This window comes from Oryctolagus cuniculus, chromosome 19 (genome assembly GCF_051225735.1).
Source record: "Oryctolagus cuniculus isolate XC-2025 breed Fujian yellow rabbit chromosome 19, ASM5122573v1, whole genome shotgun sequence".
Classification (NCBI taxonomy): domain Eukaryota; kingdom Metazoa; phylum Chordata; class Mammalia; order Lagomorpha; family Leporidae; genus Oryctolagus; species Oryctolagus cuniculus.
Window position 1 is genome coordinate 6332052 of NC_142885.1, and position 16692 is coordinate 6348743.

The following is a 16692-nucleotide window of genomic DNA, read 5'->3' on the forward strand; positions in this document are numbered from 1 at the left end:
GGGCACACCACCCACCAGCAACCCGGGCTGAAGAGGCAAGAGGGCGCCATTCCCTCTTCCATCGCAAGAGGGCGCCATTCCCTCTTCCATCGCTGCCCACGCAGCTTTGTAACCCCGAGTGGGGGCGCGCTCGTCGGCCACCGACCCGCTGGCCAGGGCCCGCTCACTTCCTGGCTGCAACGTTCGCGGGCTTCTCTCCCCTGGCAGGTGCCGACCAAGGCACGCTCCCTCTCACGCGGGAGAAAGCCCACGCACCGAGCTCAATCAGGTCCCTCCACACCACCTACAGGTTGGGGGGACGAGGGAGACCCTGCCAGCCACCAGCCAGGCCGCGCTCACAGACCACCACCCCCCTTGGAAAAACCCAAGGCGACCCCCTCGCCCGGCTTCCTAACCGCAAAATCAGCAGCCGGCAACGAGGCCCTGACCCCGGCCGTCTGCTGCGCCCACGCCCGGCCACGCTCATCTGCAACACAGGACCGGAAGCCGAGCCCACTCCCCACGGCACCTCCTCCCAAACGGGCCGCCCGACCCACACCCCCCGGCCGACCAGTCCTGGGGGCCCAGGAGCAACCCCCACCCCCACAGACGCCCCCCAAAACAGTAGCTGAACCCCGGGCCAGGCACCCCCGGAGGCGGGGGCGCCTGCGATCCAAGTCCATACACTCCTGTATGTTCTTTCCTTAAGAACACTTGACATTAAACGCCTCTTCCCGCCCCTTCCCCCAAGGAACGAGGCAGGGCCCATCCAACCAGATGGCCCCGACGGCCGGCGAGGCCAGGGCCTGGCGCCTCGCGGGACACACAGCGCTGGCAGACAGGAGCCGGCCGCACCCTGCGCACCTGTCCACCCAGGCCACGGAGCGCCCGCCCCGACCTCCAGGCAGAGCCGCCGCCCCACCACGAGACTACAAAGGCACTTTTTTTTTTAAAAGGATCGTGGAGAAACAGAATGGGCCGATCTTCCAGGACGAGTCACGTCAAAAATTCATGCGGACCGGGGACCGTCAAAAAGTCCGAGGAAGACGGCGCACCCTGGACATCAAAACGACCCCGCACCAAGACAACTCGGTCACGCGCCTCTCCACCCCACCGGCCGCCCCTTCCAGGCGCCACGCACGCAGTCTCCGGGGCGACCCTGGGGGGAGGGGGTCCATGGGAAGAAGGTTCTAGACGGCCGGCGAGCCTGACCCTGCCCATCTCAGGACAAGTCTTCCGCGACCTCTGCTCCTCAGCAATGGCGGCGAGCGCTTCTAAGCCGTCGTATATACCGTGAGATAACGCCCCACGCACGCTCTCCCACTAAGCCTCGGCCGCCTCACCGCCTCCTGAGGGCAGGCGCGTCATCTCTAGGACCCCCAGGGGCAGTCGCACTCCAGGCCTCTCTAGGCCCCGCAGCGCACACTCTATGACACCTAAGGCCTCCACACCGACGGGCTTCCGGCATGTGAGAGGGCGGGCACCCCCCCAACAAGTGAACAACCAATCACAGGCGCCCGCCCAGCGCCACACCCACCAATCACAGGCACTGCTGCTCCAGGACGCCCGGCTCCCTCCCCCCCACTTCCGGCGCGGGGCCGCATGGCGTCCGGCCGCTACTTACTGTAGGAGTAGCTGCTCACTTCCGAGGCGAACGGGGAATGGGCCGACTTGGTCTGGCCTCTGGCCTTGAACCCCAACTCCATCTTCCTGGCTTTGGCGGCCCTTTTGTGTTTACCTTCTCTGGCGGGCTTGAGAGACAGGCCGAGGCCTTTGGCCAGCGCCTTCCGGTCCTTGCCCAGCAGGCTGTCGTAAGGGGTCAAGTACCTGCCGCAGCCCCCGCTGCTTTTGGACTTGCCCCCGGCAGCGTCCGAGAACTTGAAGGGGGACTTGAGCTTGTCCTGCTTGGTGAGGGACAGGGCCTTGTCCAGCTTGCTCGCCAGCTGTTCCTGGTCGCTGGCCATCTTCTTCTTCTTGATCTTCAGCTGGGGAGGGAAGTCGGGTCACACATGGAGAGGCTGCGCAGAGCAGCGCACGCACCCCTCCTCCGAGCCTGCCCCCCAGGCTGCCTCACGCCTCCCCGGCCTCAGTCCTACGCCCTGCAAAATGGGCTACTTCCTGGGCTTCGTGGGGGCTGATCAGAGAAGAGGCGCGCAGAGCCCTCGCGGCAGCGCCTGGCCCAGAGTAACCGCTTACTACATGGCCGTCCCCGTGGTTCCGATTATTTCCTGGCACTGTCTGGCAGCTGCCAAGCCAGGCCTGGAGGAGGGCGGGAAGGCGGCAAGACGGCAAACCCAGCGACCCGCGTATCTCAGGTGCCTAGAGCAGCTGCCAGGGCCTGCCGCGCGGCTACCCCAGCCCAGCCAACAGGCACCGAAGCTGCCAAGGGGACGCCTGGAGGGCGCCTTGGACGCCTGAGGCAGAGGGGACGATTAGATTTCATAGAAGGTTCCTGCTTGCACGGCTACCGTCGCCGAAGCGAACCCAGCACAGTCCCAGAGCGATGGCTGCCTCGCCTTCCAACATTTTCTGTTTTCTCTAACCAGGTCGTGGGTTTTTTTTTTTTTTTGGGGCGGGGGGGTCAGGACAGTGCCACCGAAACCACGGAAGCATCCCAGCATCCCCCACCACGACTAGACCCTAACCTACTGAGCATCTCCCACGGGGCCCCGGTCGTCCCACTACGGGGGCGTCCAGCCCTCTGATGGCCGCATGAGCCAGGGCACCCACCCGGCTTTCGGGGGGACAGAGCACGTCAGTCTTCAGACGGGGGGCTTTCGTGGACAGAGGCGCTCAGCCCATCATCACCCCCCACCCCCGGAGAACTCAGGAAGCGACAGCCAGAGCTGCCGAATGGTGATGCTGCTCATTGAACAGTCCCACCGTCCAACCACGCAGCAGCCGCGCAGCCACGTCTGGCTGAGAACCTGCCGCGACCCCGCCCGGCTTCCACGGGGGCCCAGGAACGCCCTGGCTCCGCCCCCAAGGCGGCAGAGTAGGGAAGAGGCACCGGCACCGGCACCGGCACGGGCACCGAGGCGGCCCTCCCCCCGTCGTTGCTGACCTGGCTCATGAAGTCAGCCGAGGCTTCCTGCTCTTCCCAGCTCTGGTTCCTCCCCCTGGCCTTCCCCATGGCGACGAGAGCTTCGTGTTCCTCCTCGGGCCCCTTGTGTCTCTTCCGTATCCCTGCTCCCAGCTCGTAGTCATCGGACGTCAGCAGGGACTTGCTGCTCAACCTGCAACCCAGAGGCACCGCCGGTCAGCACCCTGGCCGGGCAACCCCGGAGGGCCGGGGGCCAACCCTCGTGGCCCTGGACGGGCAGGCTCCGCACGCCGCAACGCAGTGAGGCCAGAGCGACGCCCCCGGGGAAACAGGGCTCCGGTGCCGGAATTCTGGGCTATTTGTGAATGAGGCAGAATCAGAGTTCACCGTGAGAGGAGGAGAAACCGTCAAGTCAGCATCCTCTGCTGGCCTCTCTCGTGCCCGCATGCACGCTCTCACAATCGCACAGACACATGCCACCGTTCACGGGGAGACACCAGCCTGCCCAAGACGCGCCCAGAGCAAGGATCAGAAACGCCCAGGAGCGCCACCAGGAGGGGAGGGGAAGTAAGGCCGAGAGCGGACAGGAAGACGGAGCTGTCCACTAATCTCGGTGTCCCTGGGAGCGCGGGCAGTGGAGGGACAGGTGTCCCGACCGAGGCTTCGCTTGCCTGCTGTGAACCTGCTGCCTCCCCGAGTGAGGGGAGAAACCGCTCGAGGTGCAGGGGCCCTCGGTGAGCCCCGCCCTCTGCCCGCGCTCTGGGCTGCAGTCACAGAATGGCGCCTGGTGCTGGGTGCTGCTCCCCAGACAGGAGGCTCAGAACCGCCAGCTGCGGGCCCCAGGTCAGAACTAGGGGCGCGGCTGGGACTCGCCCGGCCACTCGCAGGGCCGCTACGCCCAGGCCGCTGCTGCCTGTGCTCCAAGAGTCCCCTCACGCTGCCGTGGCCATGGGCGCATCCTCCCTTCGGGCAGGAACAGCCAGGGCAGGTGGAGGGTGAGATGCGGGGGCCCTGGGGCCTCCCACTGCCGCGCTGGAGCCCCTCTCTAGTGCAGAACCAGGCTGCCTGGCAGGTGCCCAGGCCCGGCGCCCCAGCGGAGGAGCACACAGGTGATGGCCTCCCGGGCCAGTGCTCCGCCCCCTGCCCTCACGGGCAGCATCCCAGGACACCTGAGAGGTGCCCATCCCCAGGACGAGGAGGATGTGGCCCGGAGCAGGAGGGGGCCCTGGTCTCATCCAAGCCAGCAGGAAGCCGAGGGACATGTTGGACAAGGAGGACCAGGCCGCAGCACGAGGGCCCACTGCGGTGGGGCTGGCGGCTCGGCAGGGAGGACCGGTGGATGCAGCTCGGGTCACGGCCCGGACAACCTCACTGGGCCGGGCCACCCGGCTCCAAGTGCTGCCTCGCTCCTCCTCCTGGCCCCAGCCGCGGGAGCCCCCGAGCGGGGGGTCAGAGCCCGCGGGACTGGAGGTCCCAGGGCGCCCGGACGCAGGCACCACTGGGCCCCCGTGCTCCTCCCCACCGAGGGGCGGCCTTACTTTCCGCTACTGGTGCGGCTCTTCCCTCTCTTGCGGGGGGGCGACAGGGCGCTCGGGGCGTGGCTCCGTTTCCGCGGCCTGCCAGGGCCTCTGCGTGCCAAGCTTCTATGGGGTTCCTGGTGCCTGTCCCTTAAAAAGAATCACAGGCTGGGCTGTGAACCTGAGGGGCAGCCGGGGCGCGGAGCAAGGGCACAGGACGCGCACACATCACTCGGGTCCACACACACCTCTGACGCCTGCCACTGCCTGCTGGCTGGGGGCGGGGCCCGGGCGGGGCCGGGGCGGGGCCCGGGGCGGGGGCGGGCACTCACTCGCAGTCGCGCCTGCGCTGCAGCTTCACCAGCTCTCGCTGCTTCTCCTTGTACTGCCGCTGGACCTCGGCCAGCCGCATCCGGAAGTCCAGCTCCAGGGCGTCCATGTCCTCCAGGGACGACTTCATGGCGTACATCTGGGGGGGGGGGGGTTGGGCAGGGAGAGAGCGATGAGCGCTGCAGCCGCCATCCCCACCCCTCAGACGGGCCCGGGGAGGCTCAGCGCTCTGGGATCCTAAGCCCCTGGCTCACGTCCGTCCGTCGCCAGCCCTGACGGCTGCGGCCCCGGCCTCGTCCGCACTCTGGGGACCGCGATACCCACTCCGCGGGCTGAGTCGGCCCCGCTTCCCACGACGTGAGGAAAGCAGAGGGTGCCGCAGCAGGGGGGAGCGGGGGCTCCATCCCCGAGGACCCCCGGGAAATTGACACGCGGAGGCTCCGAGGGCCCGAGGCCCCAGGCTGTCCTCTGTGCTGCCCACAAGAAGTGCCTGCTGCGCCATCAGACGGACAGACTAAAGCCCACAGGTGGGAAACCCACGGCCTGGCACCGCACAGCAGGTGCATGGAAGAGGCGGGACACGGGTCAGACCTCCGCGACTCCGAGGCCAGCCGCGCCTGGCCCCGCCCACAGCCCCCGGGGCAGGGAGAGCAGCCACGGCTCACCCGCTCCTCCTTCTTCTGCATCCAGCTGTACTTCTTGTGGGGCTTCAGCTCCCGGGGCAGCCGCAGGTTCTTGAGCGGGTCCACGAACGGGCTGTCCAACACCTCCTTCAGCATGTGGCTGCTGGCCGCCAGCAGGCTTTCCAGCGACGGCCGCACAGCCAGGCCCGGCTCTGCACCTGCACGCGGGAGACGCGGCTGAGCCCACGCGGGCTGCGAGGGGGCTGGCAAGGCTGCCGTACCCACCCGGCCCAGCGCTCCGGGGCAGGCAGGGCTCATGGCACAGGAGAGAGACATGGGGCCCAGAGTAAATGCGGGCCCGGGGCTGCCCGGCCTCCCCCACTCCAAAGCGCTGAGGCAGGCAACAGGTGTGTGAGCACACAACACTCTGGAACACAGCGAAACCTCAGGAGTCCAGAGGCTGACGGAAGTTCCCCGGGGAGCGAGCCTCTGGGACTGCTTTAGTGGGGCGGGGGGCTTCCCACGTGAAAATGCACAGTGGTCATACTCAGAAGAAAACACACAAAAAACAAGGGAGCCCGGGATAAAAGCAAACCGGCCAGAAAAGTCTGCAGGAATCCAAGCCCCCAGCACGCAGGTCCCTGCCGGGGGAGGCCGCTGTGGGCGCAGTGTCTGCTCGACGGTGCGAGAGCGTTTATGCACACTCACACGCGAATGCAGGGAGCACGCCTGGCACCCTCGGGAAACCCAAACACCGCGGTCGGCAACAGACGCCACGGCCCACTTGGCTTTGGCTAACGCCTTTTCACACTAGTCCGGAATACGCCGATCCACCGCCTTACTGGCCTGCACCGTAGGAAAACCACCACTGCCTGGGGTCTACAACACTGGAACGCCGGCAGCTTTAAACCCAACAGCACCGTGGCTTCGCTGGCGCCGCCGCGCTCCGGTGAACCTACAGGCCCCTGGGCGCCACCACTGAAGGTGCCTCCTCTTGGCTACTTTGCTGGGCAGTGGGCAGAAGCTCGGGGCTGCGACAGGTGTGCGTGCGAAGGTTGCCGCTGGTGGGGCTAGCGTGTGTGTGTGCACGTGTGTGTGTGTGTGGTGTCACGGACGTTCCTGTGACAGGTGTGCGTGAGGAGGCTCCCGCTGGTGGGGTTAGCGTGTGTGCATGTGTGTGTGCATGTGTGTGGTGTCACAGACGTTCCTGCGACAGGTGTGCTTGGGAAGGCTGCCGCTGGTGGGGCTAGTGTGTGTGCACGTGTGTGCACGTGTGTGCACGTGCGTGTGGTGTCTCACAGATGTTCCTGTGGCAAGTGTGCTTGGGAAGGCTGTCACTGGTTGGGCTAGCATGTGTGCATGTGTGTGCACGTGTGTGCGCACATGTGTGTGGTGTGTCACAGACGTTCCTGTGACAAGCATGCTTGGGAAGGCTGCCGCTGGTGGGGCTAGCGTGTGTGTGTGCACATGTGTGTGTGTGTGTGGTGTCACGGACGTTCCTGCGACAGGTGTGCGTGCGAAGGTTGCTGCTGGTGGGGCTAGCGTGTGTGTGTGCGCATGTGTGTGCACGTGTGTGTGGTGTGTCACGGACGTTCCTGTGACAGGTGTGCTTGGGAAGGCTGCCGCTGGTGGGGTTAGCGTGTGTGCACTTGTGTGCACATGTGTGTGCATGTGTGTGGTGTCTCACAGACGTTCCTGCGACAGGTGTGCTTGGGAAGGCTGCCGCTGGTGGGTCAGTGTGTGTGTGTGTGCATGTGTGTGTGTGTCACGGATGTTCCTGTGACAGGTAAGCTTGGGAAGGCTGCCACTGGTGGGGTTAGCGTGTGTGCGTGTGCACGTTAGTGTGGGTGTGTATGTGGGGTGTGTAGGTGTTTGTGTGTGCTTGGGAAGGCTGCCACTGGTGGGGTTAACATGGTGTGTGCGTGTGCGTGTGCATGTTAGTGTGGGTGTGTATGTGGGGTGTGTAGGTGGGGTGTGTAGGTGTGTGTGTGTGCTTGGGAAGGCTGCCACTGGTGGGGTTAGCATGGTGTGTGTGTATGTGCATGCGTGGTGTGTGTGTCACGGACGTCCCTGCCACCTCCAGCTGGCGGGGTTAGCGTGGGTATATGTGTGGGTGTATGTGTGTTAGTGTGTGTGTGTATGCGTGGTGTGTGTGTCACGGACGTCCCTGCCACCTCCAGCTGGCGGGGTTAGCGTGGGTATATGTGTGGGTGTATGTGTGTTAGTGTGTGTGTGTGCGTGCGTGTGTGTGTCACGGACGTCCCTGCCACCTCCAGCTGGCGGGGTTAACGTGGGTATATGTGTGGGTGTATGTGTGTTAGTGTGTGTGTGTGTGCGTGGTGTGTGTGTCACGGACGTCCCTGCCACCTCCAGCTGGCGGGGTTAGCGTGGGTATATGTGTGGGTGTATGTGTGTTAGTGTGTGTGTGTGTATGCGTGGTGTGTGTGTCACGGACGTCCCTGCCACCTCCAGCTGGCGGGGTTAGCGTGGGTATATGTGTGGGTGTATGTGTGTTAGTGTGTGTGTGTATGCGTGTGTGTGTGTCACGGACGTCCCTGCCACCTCCAGCTGGCGGGGTTAGCGTGGGTATATGTGTGGGTGTATGTGTGTTGGTGTGTGTGTATGCGTGGTGTGTGTGTCACGGACGTCCCTGCCACCTCCAGCCGGGAACCTCAGCAACAGGAAAGGGGAGCTTGTTTTGGTCTCCACCAAACCCAAATGCGTGGGATTTAAATTTTTTTAACTGACATTTTCTTTGAGAACTAAACTACGACCGTTCTCCGGGCAGGCCCCGTGGTGCCTGATCCCTACCCGAGCACCGGGTCCACGTCCCAGGCACTCGGATTCTGCTCACCCCGGAGGCGGCAGGCAGCGCTCCCACCCAAGGGGGACCCAGCTGGAGCTCCAGGCTCCTGGCTCCCACCTGGCCCAGCCCCGGCTGATGCACGTACGGAAGCTCGCTCGCGCTCTCTCACCCTGCCTTGTCTCTCTCTCTCTCTCTCTCTCTCTCTCATCACTCTTTCAAGTAAACAAGAGTACATAAACAAGACTATAAAATTAAACATTTTTTGGAAGTTCCACGTGTGCCGCATCCGAGCTCTGCGCTGCTGTCACTGGGCTGTGCAGGATAAAACTGCCAACCTGCGGGCCTTCCCGACCTTCACCAACGGTGAGCGTGGAAGGTGCGAGCTGGCCAGAAGGAAATGGACAGATGTGTCCCGAGCGAGCACGAATGAGCTCTGATGTCGGTGGACAGAGCCCCTGAGGCCCACGCCAGGACCCTGGCGGCAAGGTGGCACCGGCCTGGCCTTCACCCACTAGGTGTCTCCCGTGTCCATGGAAGACATTACCGCCAGTGTCCCCCAGGGGGCACCAGTTCACTCTTCTATGCCTTGGGGAAACTGAGGCCGCCAAGCAGCCCAGCCCGTGGGCTCCTGGGGGTGACTCCTCCACAGTCGGTGTCCCCAGATTCTTAGGGGTCGGGTAAGGCAGGAGCAATGTGGAGACAAAGCCACGCACAGTGGGAAAGGGCACAGAGAGGATGGCCACTGACAGGCCCGGCACACCCTCCCCCTGCAGCCCTCCGGCCCTGGAGCCACGCGGCCATAACCTTCTCCCCCGAGCTGCACAGTCCAGCCTGTGGCTTCACCACGGGGCAGGGCGGGGGCGTTGCGGCACAGTGCTTGGGACACCCGCATCCTGCATCAGGGTGCTGGCTCGAGCCCCTGGCTACTCTGCCTCAGATTCAGCTCCCTGCGACCGTGCCGGGGAGGCAGCAGGTGCCGGCCCAAGTACCGGAGTCCCTGCCACGCGCACAGGACACCTGTGTGGAGTCCCAGCTCCTGGCTTCCGCCTGGCCCAGTCCCGTGTCCGTTTGGGGAGTGAACAGCAGGTGGAAGAGCGCCATCTCTCTGTCTCTCGGTCTCTCTCTTTCAGATGACGAAACATTTATTTACTTATTTTTTCAATTTGACAGGCAGAGTTAGACAGTGAAAGAGTGAGAGTGAGAGTGAGAGAGAGAGAGAGAGAGATAGAGAGAAAGGTCTTCCCTCCATTGGTTCACCTCCTAAATGGCCGCTACGTCCAGTGCTGTGCCAATCCGAAGCCAGGTGCTTCTCCTGGTCCCCAATGCGGGTGCAGGGCCCAAGGACTTGGGCCATCCTCCACTGCACTCCCTGGCCACAGCAGAGAGCTGGCCTGGAAGAGGGGCAACCAGGACAGGATCCGGCGCCCCGACTGGGACTAGAACCCAGTGTGCTGGCGCCGCAGGCGGAGGATTAGCCTAGTGAGCCACGGCCCCGGCCAGATGATGAAACATTTAAAACAAGAAAAAGGCTGATGTGGAGGCCCAGGTGACACCTAAGCCTGGATGGAGCCAGGTCTGCACGGCAACACCAGCCGGCCCCGAACGGGGCGCCCACAGAGGTGACCCGTGGGGCGAGTCTGGCCGCCTCCCTGAGCCCAGGGCCCGCCCCCCACATGCCCTCCGACCTCGCCCCTCTTCAGTCCCCACTGGCACCAGCGGCTGGCAGGGGATTTTTCATTGTCTTCTGGGGGGTGTGGGGGGGAGGAATCTCTTTTGTACTGAGCTACCTTAGAGAGAGAAAGAAATCGGCAATGATCTAGAGCAACAGCATCAAGCCGAGGGGCCCCGGTGCAGCCACGCCTGGGGCCACAGGAAGCCTTGTGGACGTGGACTCTGACCCAACCATCCCACCTCTGGGGATGCAGCTCGGGAGAATCAGAGCTACAGCCAAGAACTTTCTCCAGGGACAATCACCCTGCTACTGGCATCAGGAAAAAACAAAAAAGGCAGAAATGACAGCGTCAGACTGCATCATCGAAAGCCAGGGCCTGCACGGCAGAAAATGGGGTGGCCTCTACAAAACACATCTTACAGGGGCCGGCACTGTGGCACAGCTGTTTAACGCCCTGGCCTGAAGCGTTGGCATCCCATATGGGCGCTGGTTCAAGACCCACCTGCCTCACTTCCGATCCAGCTCTCTGCTGTGGCCTGGGAAAGCAGTAGAAGATGGCCCAACTCCTTGGGCCCCTGCACCCACGTGGGAGATCTGGAGGAAGCTCCTGGCTCTTGCTCCGGATTGGTGCAGCTCCGGCCGTTGTGGCCAACTGGGGAATGAACAAGCGGATGGAAGACCTCCCTCTCTCTCTCTGTGTAGCTTTTTCTTTTCTTTTCTTTTTTTTTTTTTTTTTTTGACAGGCAGAGTGGACAGTGAGAGAGAGAGAGACAGAGAGAAAGGTCTTCCTTCCATTGGTTCACCCCCTAATGACTGCCGCGGCCGGCGCACCGCACTGATCCGATGGCAGGAGCCAGGTGCTTCTCCTGGTCCCCCATGGGGTGCAGGGCCCAAGCACTTGGGCCATCCTCCACTGCACTCCCAGGCCACAGCAGAGAGCTGGCCTGGAAGAGGGGCAACCGGGACAGAATCCGGCACTCCAACCAGGACTAGAACCCGGTGTGCTGGCGCCGCAGGCAGAGGATTAGCCTAGTGAGCCGAGGCACCGGCCAATGACTTTCCAATAAACAAATTAATTAAAACACACACATCTTCTGGAAACCCACACCTGGGGAAGATGTCTCACACAGAATGCACTGAGTGTGCAGAGCAGGCTACAGAAGGCTGTTCACAAAGTGACCTTAATTTTAGATGTCACGTGTGTGTGCACAGAAGTTGCAGAGGAAGCACACAGCGCCAGCAGGGCTCCGGGCTGTGGCCGCCGTGGCACCTCCAAGTTCTACACTGAACACCAGCCTCTCTGCCACAGCCACCCCGTTCTCTCTCGAGGGACGCCCCTCCCTCGACACACCCTCCAATCCACGGCTCAGCTCGGCACTGCACGGGCGGCCTGGGCCATCTCCCCGGCCGTGTGAACCCCAGCCAAGGAGGGTGGCTCTCAGCACTGGCGCCGACGCTAAAAGGAAAGAGGGGGCCTCTTCCAGGAGGCTGCCGAGCTGGGAGGCCCACGGGCCCAGGAGCTGCCGGAGCCTGCCTCGAATGAGGTCAACCAAGAGAAAAGTGGAACATGGAGAGGGAGGGAGGGGTGGGACGGGGGAGCAGGTGCTTGGGAAGAGAAACTCCGGGTGGCGCAGTTTGAGCGCCTGGGTGCAGCCGCACCTGAAATCACCTGGTTACCCATGGGCCACGCAAACCTCCCGCTGCCTTTTCCTAAGTCAGTTTGCAGGGCGGGGAGGGGCAGGGGGGTCCATCCCTTAAAATCCAAAGAAAGACAAATTTTCACCACCACCAGGATAATGCACAGATCGGCTGCCCAGCAAGCTCAAGACGACGGACCACACGATCTTCCCACGGTTTCTGAGAAACGCGGATGAACAAACCACGCGATCGTGGCGAGGGGGCGGGGCGGGGGCTGGAGCCTGACGAGCCCCAGGGGGCGGGGGCGGCCCCGCGGCCTCACCTGCCGCCTCCTGGCTCCTGCGCTGCAGCTCCAGCTCCGCGATCTCGCTCAGCAGGGTGATGCCATGTAGGAAGCTCTGCTCCAGCGCCAGGCTCGGGGCCGCGGCTTCTGGCTGCTCCGAGGCCGGGGCCGCGTCGGCCGGGGACGGCAGGGGCCTGGCCTGGGGCAGCTCTGCGGCCGCAGCCAGGGCGTTCATGCCGGCCAGCGGGTCCTCCAGGCCAGGCAGGAACTGGTCCGAGCTCACCTCTTCCAGGTAGCAGCCGCCGCCGGGCACAGGTGCGGCCTCCTGAGCTTCCAGGCCCAGGCACTGCGCCTCCCTGGCGGGCACGTCGCAGTCTGACAGTTCTAGGTCGGCCCGGGGCTCGCTCAGGCCCTCCTCGGGCCCTGCCTCCGCCGTGGGCACCTCCACCGGCTCCTCCTTGGCCTCCACGAGCGTCTCGGGTGTCAGCCGGCTCCCCAGCTCCAGGGCGGCCGCGCAGGACTCTGTCCGGCCCGGCAAGTCCACCTGCGCTTCGGCCCCTTCCGCAAAATCTGGGCACTCGGGGGGCTCCACACGGCTCTGGCTGGCGGCACTCAGCGCCTGGGCCTCCAGCAGGCCGCCCCCACAGCTGCCCGCGGGGCTCGCGGCCACCATGGCGTCCGCGGCGGGCAGGGCCAGCGGCGACTGCAGGTGCGGCAGCTCAGCCGGGCCCTCGTCCTCGTCCTCCACCTCGGCCTTCACCTCCCTCGCGGTCAGGGGGTCTTCCTCTGGGCTCTCCCGTAGCGGCTCTGGCATGGCGGAGGGTGACAGGCGGATGGGCTTGTCCTCGGGCGAGAGCGCCAGGCGCTCGGGCCCCTCGGCGGGGAGCGGCACGTCGGGGGCCAGGCCGTCTGCGTCGGAGGCCGCCGTGGGCTGCAGCAGGAAGGGGTAGGGCCTGCCGTAGTGTGGGGGCAGGGCTTGAAACGGGTACCTGGGCGGGATGTCTGTGGAGGACACAAGGTCGGCGTGTCAGGGGGCTGTCTCTACCACCCCCACCCTCCCCGCCACGGGACAGGGCCCAGGCCGTGGCCTGGCTGCTGCACGGTGCAGCTCCTCCCCAGTGCTGAGCTCTGCACGTCTAGGCCCCAGGGGTCTTGCACACCCCAGGGCAGAGACTGCCCCTCCCCACTCAGGCCGAGCAGGAGCAAACACAACACTTGGCCTGCCCCAGCCTGTGTCCCCAGCCTCCACCGAGATAAGTGCCCGAAGGCTAGGGCCCCACAGCCCCCCAAAGCGACAGTCACCCTGAGAGCAAGCTGTCCCGCTGCGCCACACCCAGTCGGGCTCGCACTCGGAGGGGCCCTTGAGGACGTGGAGAGCGAGGTCGGACCACCCCCGGGCCAGGCACGCACCCAGCGCCCAACACCAGCATCACGCCACATCCCACAGGGACGGGCGGCCACCTGCCTGAGCCCACGCGGCGTGGGTGCCGAGCTGTGCAGAGTGCACGTTCCCACTAATACCCCCAGAGAGGAGGACACACAGCCCTTGGACCGGGCAGGCAGCACGCGGGGAGGGGTGGGATCACTGGGCGCCAACTGAGCGCCGAGTGAGTGACAGGCCTAGCTCGGTTGAAGCAGCACACGGGCCCCGCTGGGGTGGGGGCTAAGGCAATCCCTAGGTTCCCTGACCCCAAGCAGGGCTAGAGAGACCCATGAAGGCCCCCTGCATTCACTCCACAGCTAGGCAGCACGCCCGGTACACAGCAGGTGCTCAGCAGAGACCACGGATTGGCCTGACAGCCCGAGCCGGGCCTGTGAGGGGACAGTCCCAGCCCCGCGCCTACCTGAGAACAAGGCCTGGAAGGGGCTGGGGGCTTCCTTCTCCAGCTCCAAGTCTTTCTTCTCCACCACGTTCTCTGGTGCCTCCTCCTTGCGGGTGATGCCGGGCGCCGGGGGCGGGGAGGCAGGCGGCGGGCTGCTGGGGTGGGAGCTGGGTGTGGCGGGGTAGGCGTAGGTGGGCGGCTTGGACACGTCCTCCAGCTTCTGGATGACCTTGGCCTTGAGGGCGGCCACGGGGGACGCGCGGGGAGACGGCGGCGGGCTCACGGCCTTGCTGTACGCACCCGCGGGGCCGGTGGCCAGGCTGGGGGGCTTCCGAGGCAGCAGCCCGGGCCCTGCGGCGGCCAGGCCAGCTTTGCCCGCGGCATCCAGGCTCCGTTTGCTCACCTTCTCCTCCATCTCGGCCCGGTGCTCCTGGGCCTTCAGCCGCTCCTGCTGGGGAGGGGCCGGTGGCGGGGTCAGGGGCCAGCAGGCACAGCGCAGCGCCTACCGGGCCCCAGGGTCCCCACACCCGGGGCAGAACCTCAGGGCAGAGCCCGGGGGGCTGGGCCGCCCACCCACACCCAGGCCCGGGATGGCCATTCCGTCACGGCACACGTGTAACAAGTACGGCGTTCCCTGCGGAACCCCGGCGGGCAGGGGCGGGGGTTGGAGTGGGGCACGGAGTCCACAGCTTCTGGAAGGGTGGGTCTCATGGCCGGGGTGGAGACGTGGGCTCCCCGAAAGACCACGAAGCTGTCCACTGCCCCGGTCCCTCCGTGGCACTAGGATCCCTGGCCTGGCCGGGGCGCAGGGCTCACTGCCTGCTTCGCTGCTCCACCTCCTTGGAAATCCCAAAGAGGCCAAAGACGGGCCAGGTGCGGTGGGTCCAGCCAACGCCTGCAAGGCTGCAAGGCCAGCGTCCCATAGAGGCGCCAGTCAGAGTCCCAGCTGCTCCACTTCCGATCCAGCTCCCTGTTAAGGTGCCTGGGACAGCAGCAGAGGATGGCCCACATCCATGGGCCCCTGCACCCGCATGGGAGACCCGGCTGGAGCTCCTGACTCCTGGCTTTGGCTTGGCCCAGCCTCAGCATTGTGGCCCCTTGGGGAGTGGACCAGCGGCTGAAGACCTCTATCCCTCCTTCTCTGTAACTCTGCCTTTCAAATAAATCAATCTTAAAAAAAGAAAAAAATGTGCTTTGACGAGGCATCGGGAGTAAGTGAGCTGGGCCAGGCCCGGCAGAGCTGAGATTAAAACCCGGAGCCGGGCCGGCGCCGCGGCTCACTAGGCTAATCCTCCGCCTAGCGGCGCCGGCACACCGGGTTCTAGTCCCGGTTGGGGCGCCGGATTCTGTCCCGGTTGCCCCTCTTCCAGGCCAGCTCTCTGCTGTGGCCAGGGAGTGCAGTGGAGGATGGCCCAGGTGCTTGGGCCCTGCACCCCATGGGAGACCAGGAAAAGCACCTGGATCCTGGCTCCTGCCACCGGATCAGCGCGGTGCGCCGGCTGCAGTGTGGCAGCCATTGGAGGGTGAACCAACGGCAAAGGAAGACCTTTCTCTCTGTCTCTCTCTCTCACTGTCCACTCTGCCTGCCAAAAAATAAAAAATAAATAAATAAATGAATAAATAAATAAAAACAAAAACAAACCCAGAGCCGGGGGCCCTGAGAACTGACCCATCTGTGGCCACGGCACCCGGCAAGGGGTTGAACAAGGCCCAGCAAAGAACATTCCAGAATGTCCTCAAGGAGGCCAAAGGGGGGTCTAACCTGACCAGGGGAGCCCTCGTGTCCCCTCTCTCATGGGGTCAGACAACCGGGTGTCCCCCGGAGACAGGAGGCCAGGCCAGGGTCAGGCAACAGTAGGAGCCCACTGGCTCCCCCAGTCCACAGGACCCCTGTGCCTCTGTTCCCTGTTGCTCCTTAGGCCCCGCCCCTGAGCCTCTGCACACACTGCTCCCTCTGCCTGAAGGGCTGTTCCACGCTGACCGCTCTGGTCTCTGCTCAGACGTCACCTCCTCCAGGAAGCCGGCCTGCCTCCCAGGTCCCCCCCCCCCGCCTCCCCCCGCTGCCCAGAGTTGCTGTTCAGAGCTCCCGCAGGCATGGACCGGGGCCGGGCGGGGGCCGGGGGAGCCCTGACTCACCACCAGCTGGGTGCTCCGCTGCAGCTCCAGGGCCTGCGCCGCCTGCTGCTGCAGGTACAGGAACTCCTGTTGCCGCAGGAAGTGCTGCTGGGAGAAGAGCTGCAGCTGCTGGGCGTGGTGCAGGGGGCTGCGGCCAGGGGGGTACAGCGCGGGCCAGAGGGGCGGCACCGCGGCCCGCTCCATCAGCTCCGCTGCGGGAGACACACAGGGCTGGACACTCCCTCCCACCCCGCCATCCCGCGCCACAGAGCTGGGGCCCAGAGGCAGGGACTCGGGGCAGCCCCAGCCCAGCCCCAGGGAGCAGCGGGTTTCGCCTCAGGGGAGCTCCTACGAGGGCCAGCTCCCAGCAGTCCCCGGGGGTCTGCGAAGTGGGCTCCCCAGGGGAAGGCAGAGCTCGGTAGGGGGCTCAGGTCCCGTTGAAGCTCAGAGAAATCAGGCCCCACCCACCACCCAAGCACCCCCTTACCGAAGTGAGGCAGGTGGTCGCTGGGGATGACCACCAGCTGGCCCGACTGGGGGTCCCGCACAAACTGGTAGGCCGAGGGCAGGGAGCCCCCCAGGCCCGGGGGGAACGCAGGCGCCACGCCCTGGTGCAGAGACGGGGGGCCCAAGCCTGGGAGGAGAGACTCAGGTGAGCATCAGGGCCGGGAGGGCCCACCTCCCACCCCTGCGTCTGGCCTCGCCCCCAAGGCCAGCTACTGCCCATCCCTCAACCCCCTGGGGCCGCCGGCAGGGAGCCGAGGGGTCAGGCACTGGCTGACAGCAGAGACCCACAGGGCTACCTCCTGCGGGACAGATGCCACTCAGCCCCGTCCCCACCCCACCCCCGTGGGGAAGGCAGG

General features: G+C 65.1%; 1 protein-coding gene across 2 annotated transcripts in view; it reads right to left on the reverse strand.

Moving 5' to 3' along the window:
- The window catches only part of TNRC18 (trinucleotide repeat containing 18), an 82627-nt gene that overhangs the window by 32737 nt on the left and 33198 nt on the right, over positions 1-16692 (reverse strand). For both annotated transcript variants that reach the window (XM_070064332.2, XM_070064329.2), the window contains 9 exons: positions 16317-16463; positions 15851-16041; positions 13736-14165; positions 11931-12893; positions 5535-5710; positions 4872-5008; positions 4561-4689; positions 3044-3215; positions 1604-1964 (listed from right to left, as the gene is read on the reverse strand). In XM_070064332.2, coding sequence (XP_069920433.2) covers positions 1604-1964; positions 3044-3215; positions 4561-4689; positions 4872-5008; positions 5535-5710; positions 11931-12893; positions 13736-14165; positions 15851-16041; positions 16317-16463 — 2706 coding nt within the window. The remainder of the gene's footprint in view (positions 1-1603; positions 1965-3043; positions 3216-4560; positions 4690-4871; positions 5009-5534; positions 5711-11930; positions 12894-13735; positions 14166-15850; positions 16042-16316; positions 16464-16692) is intronic.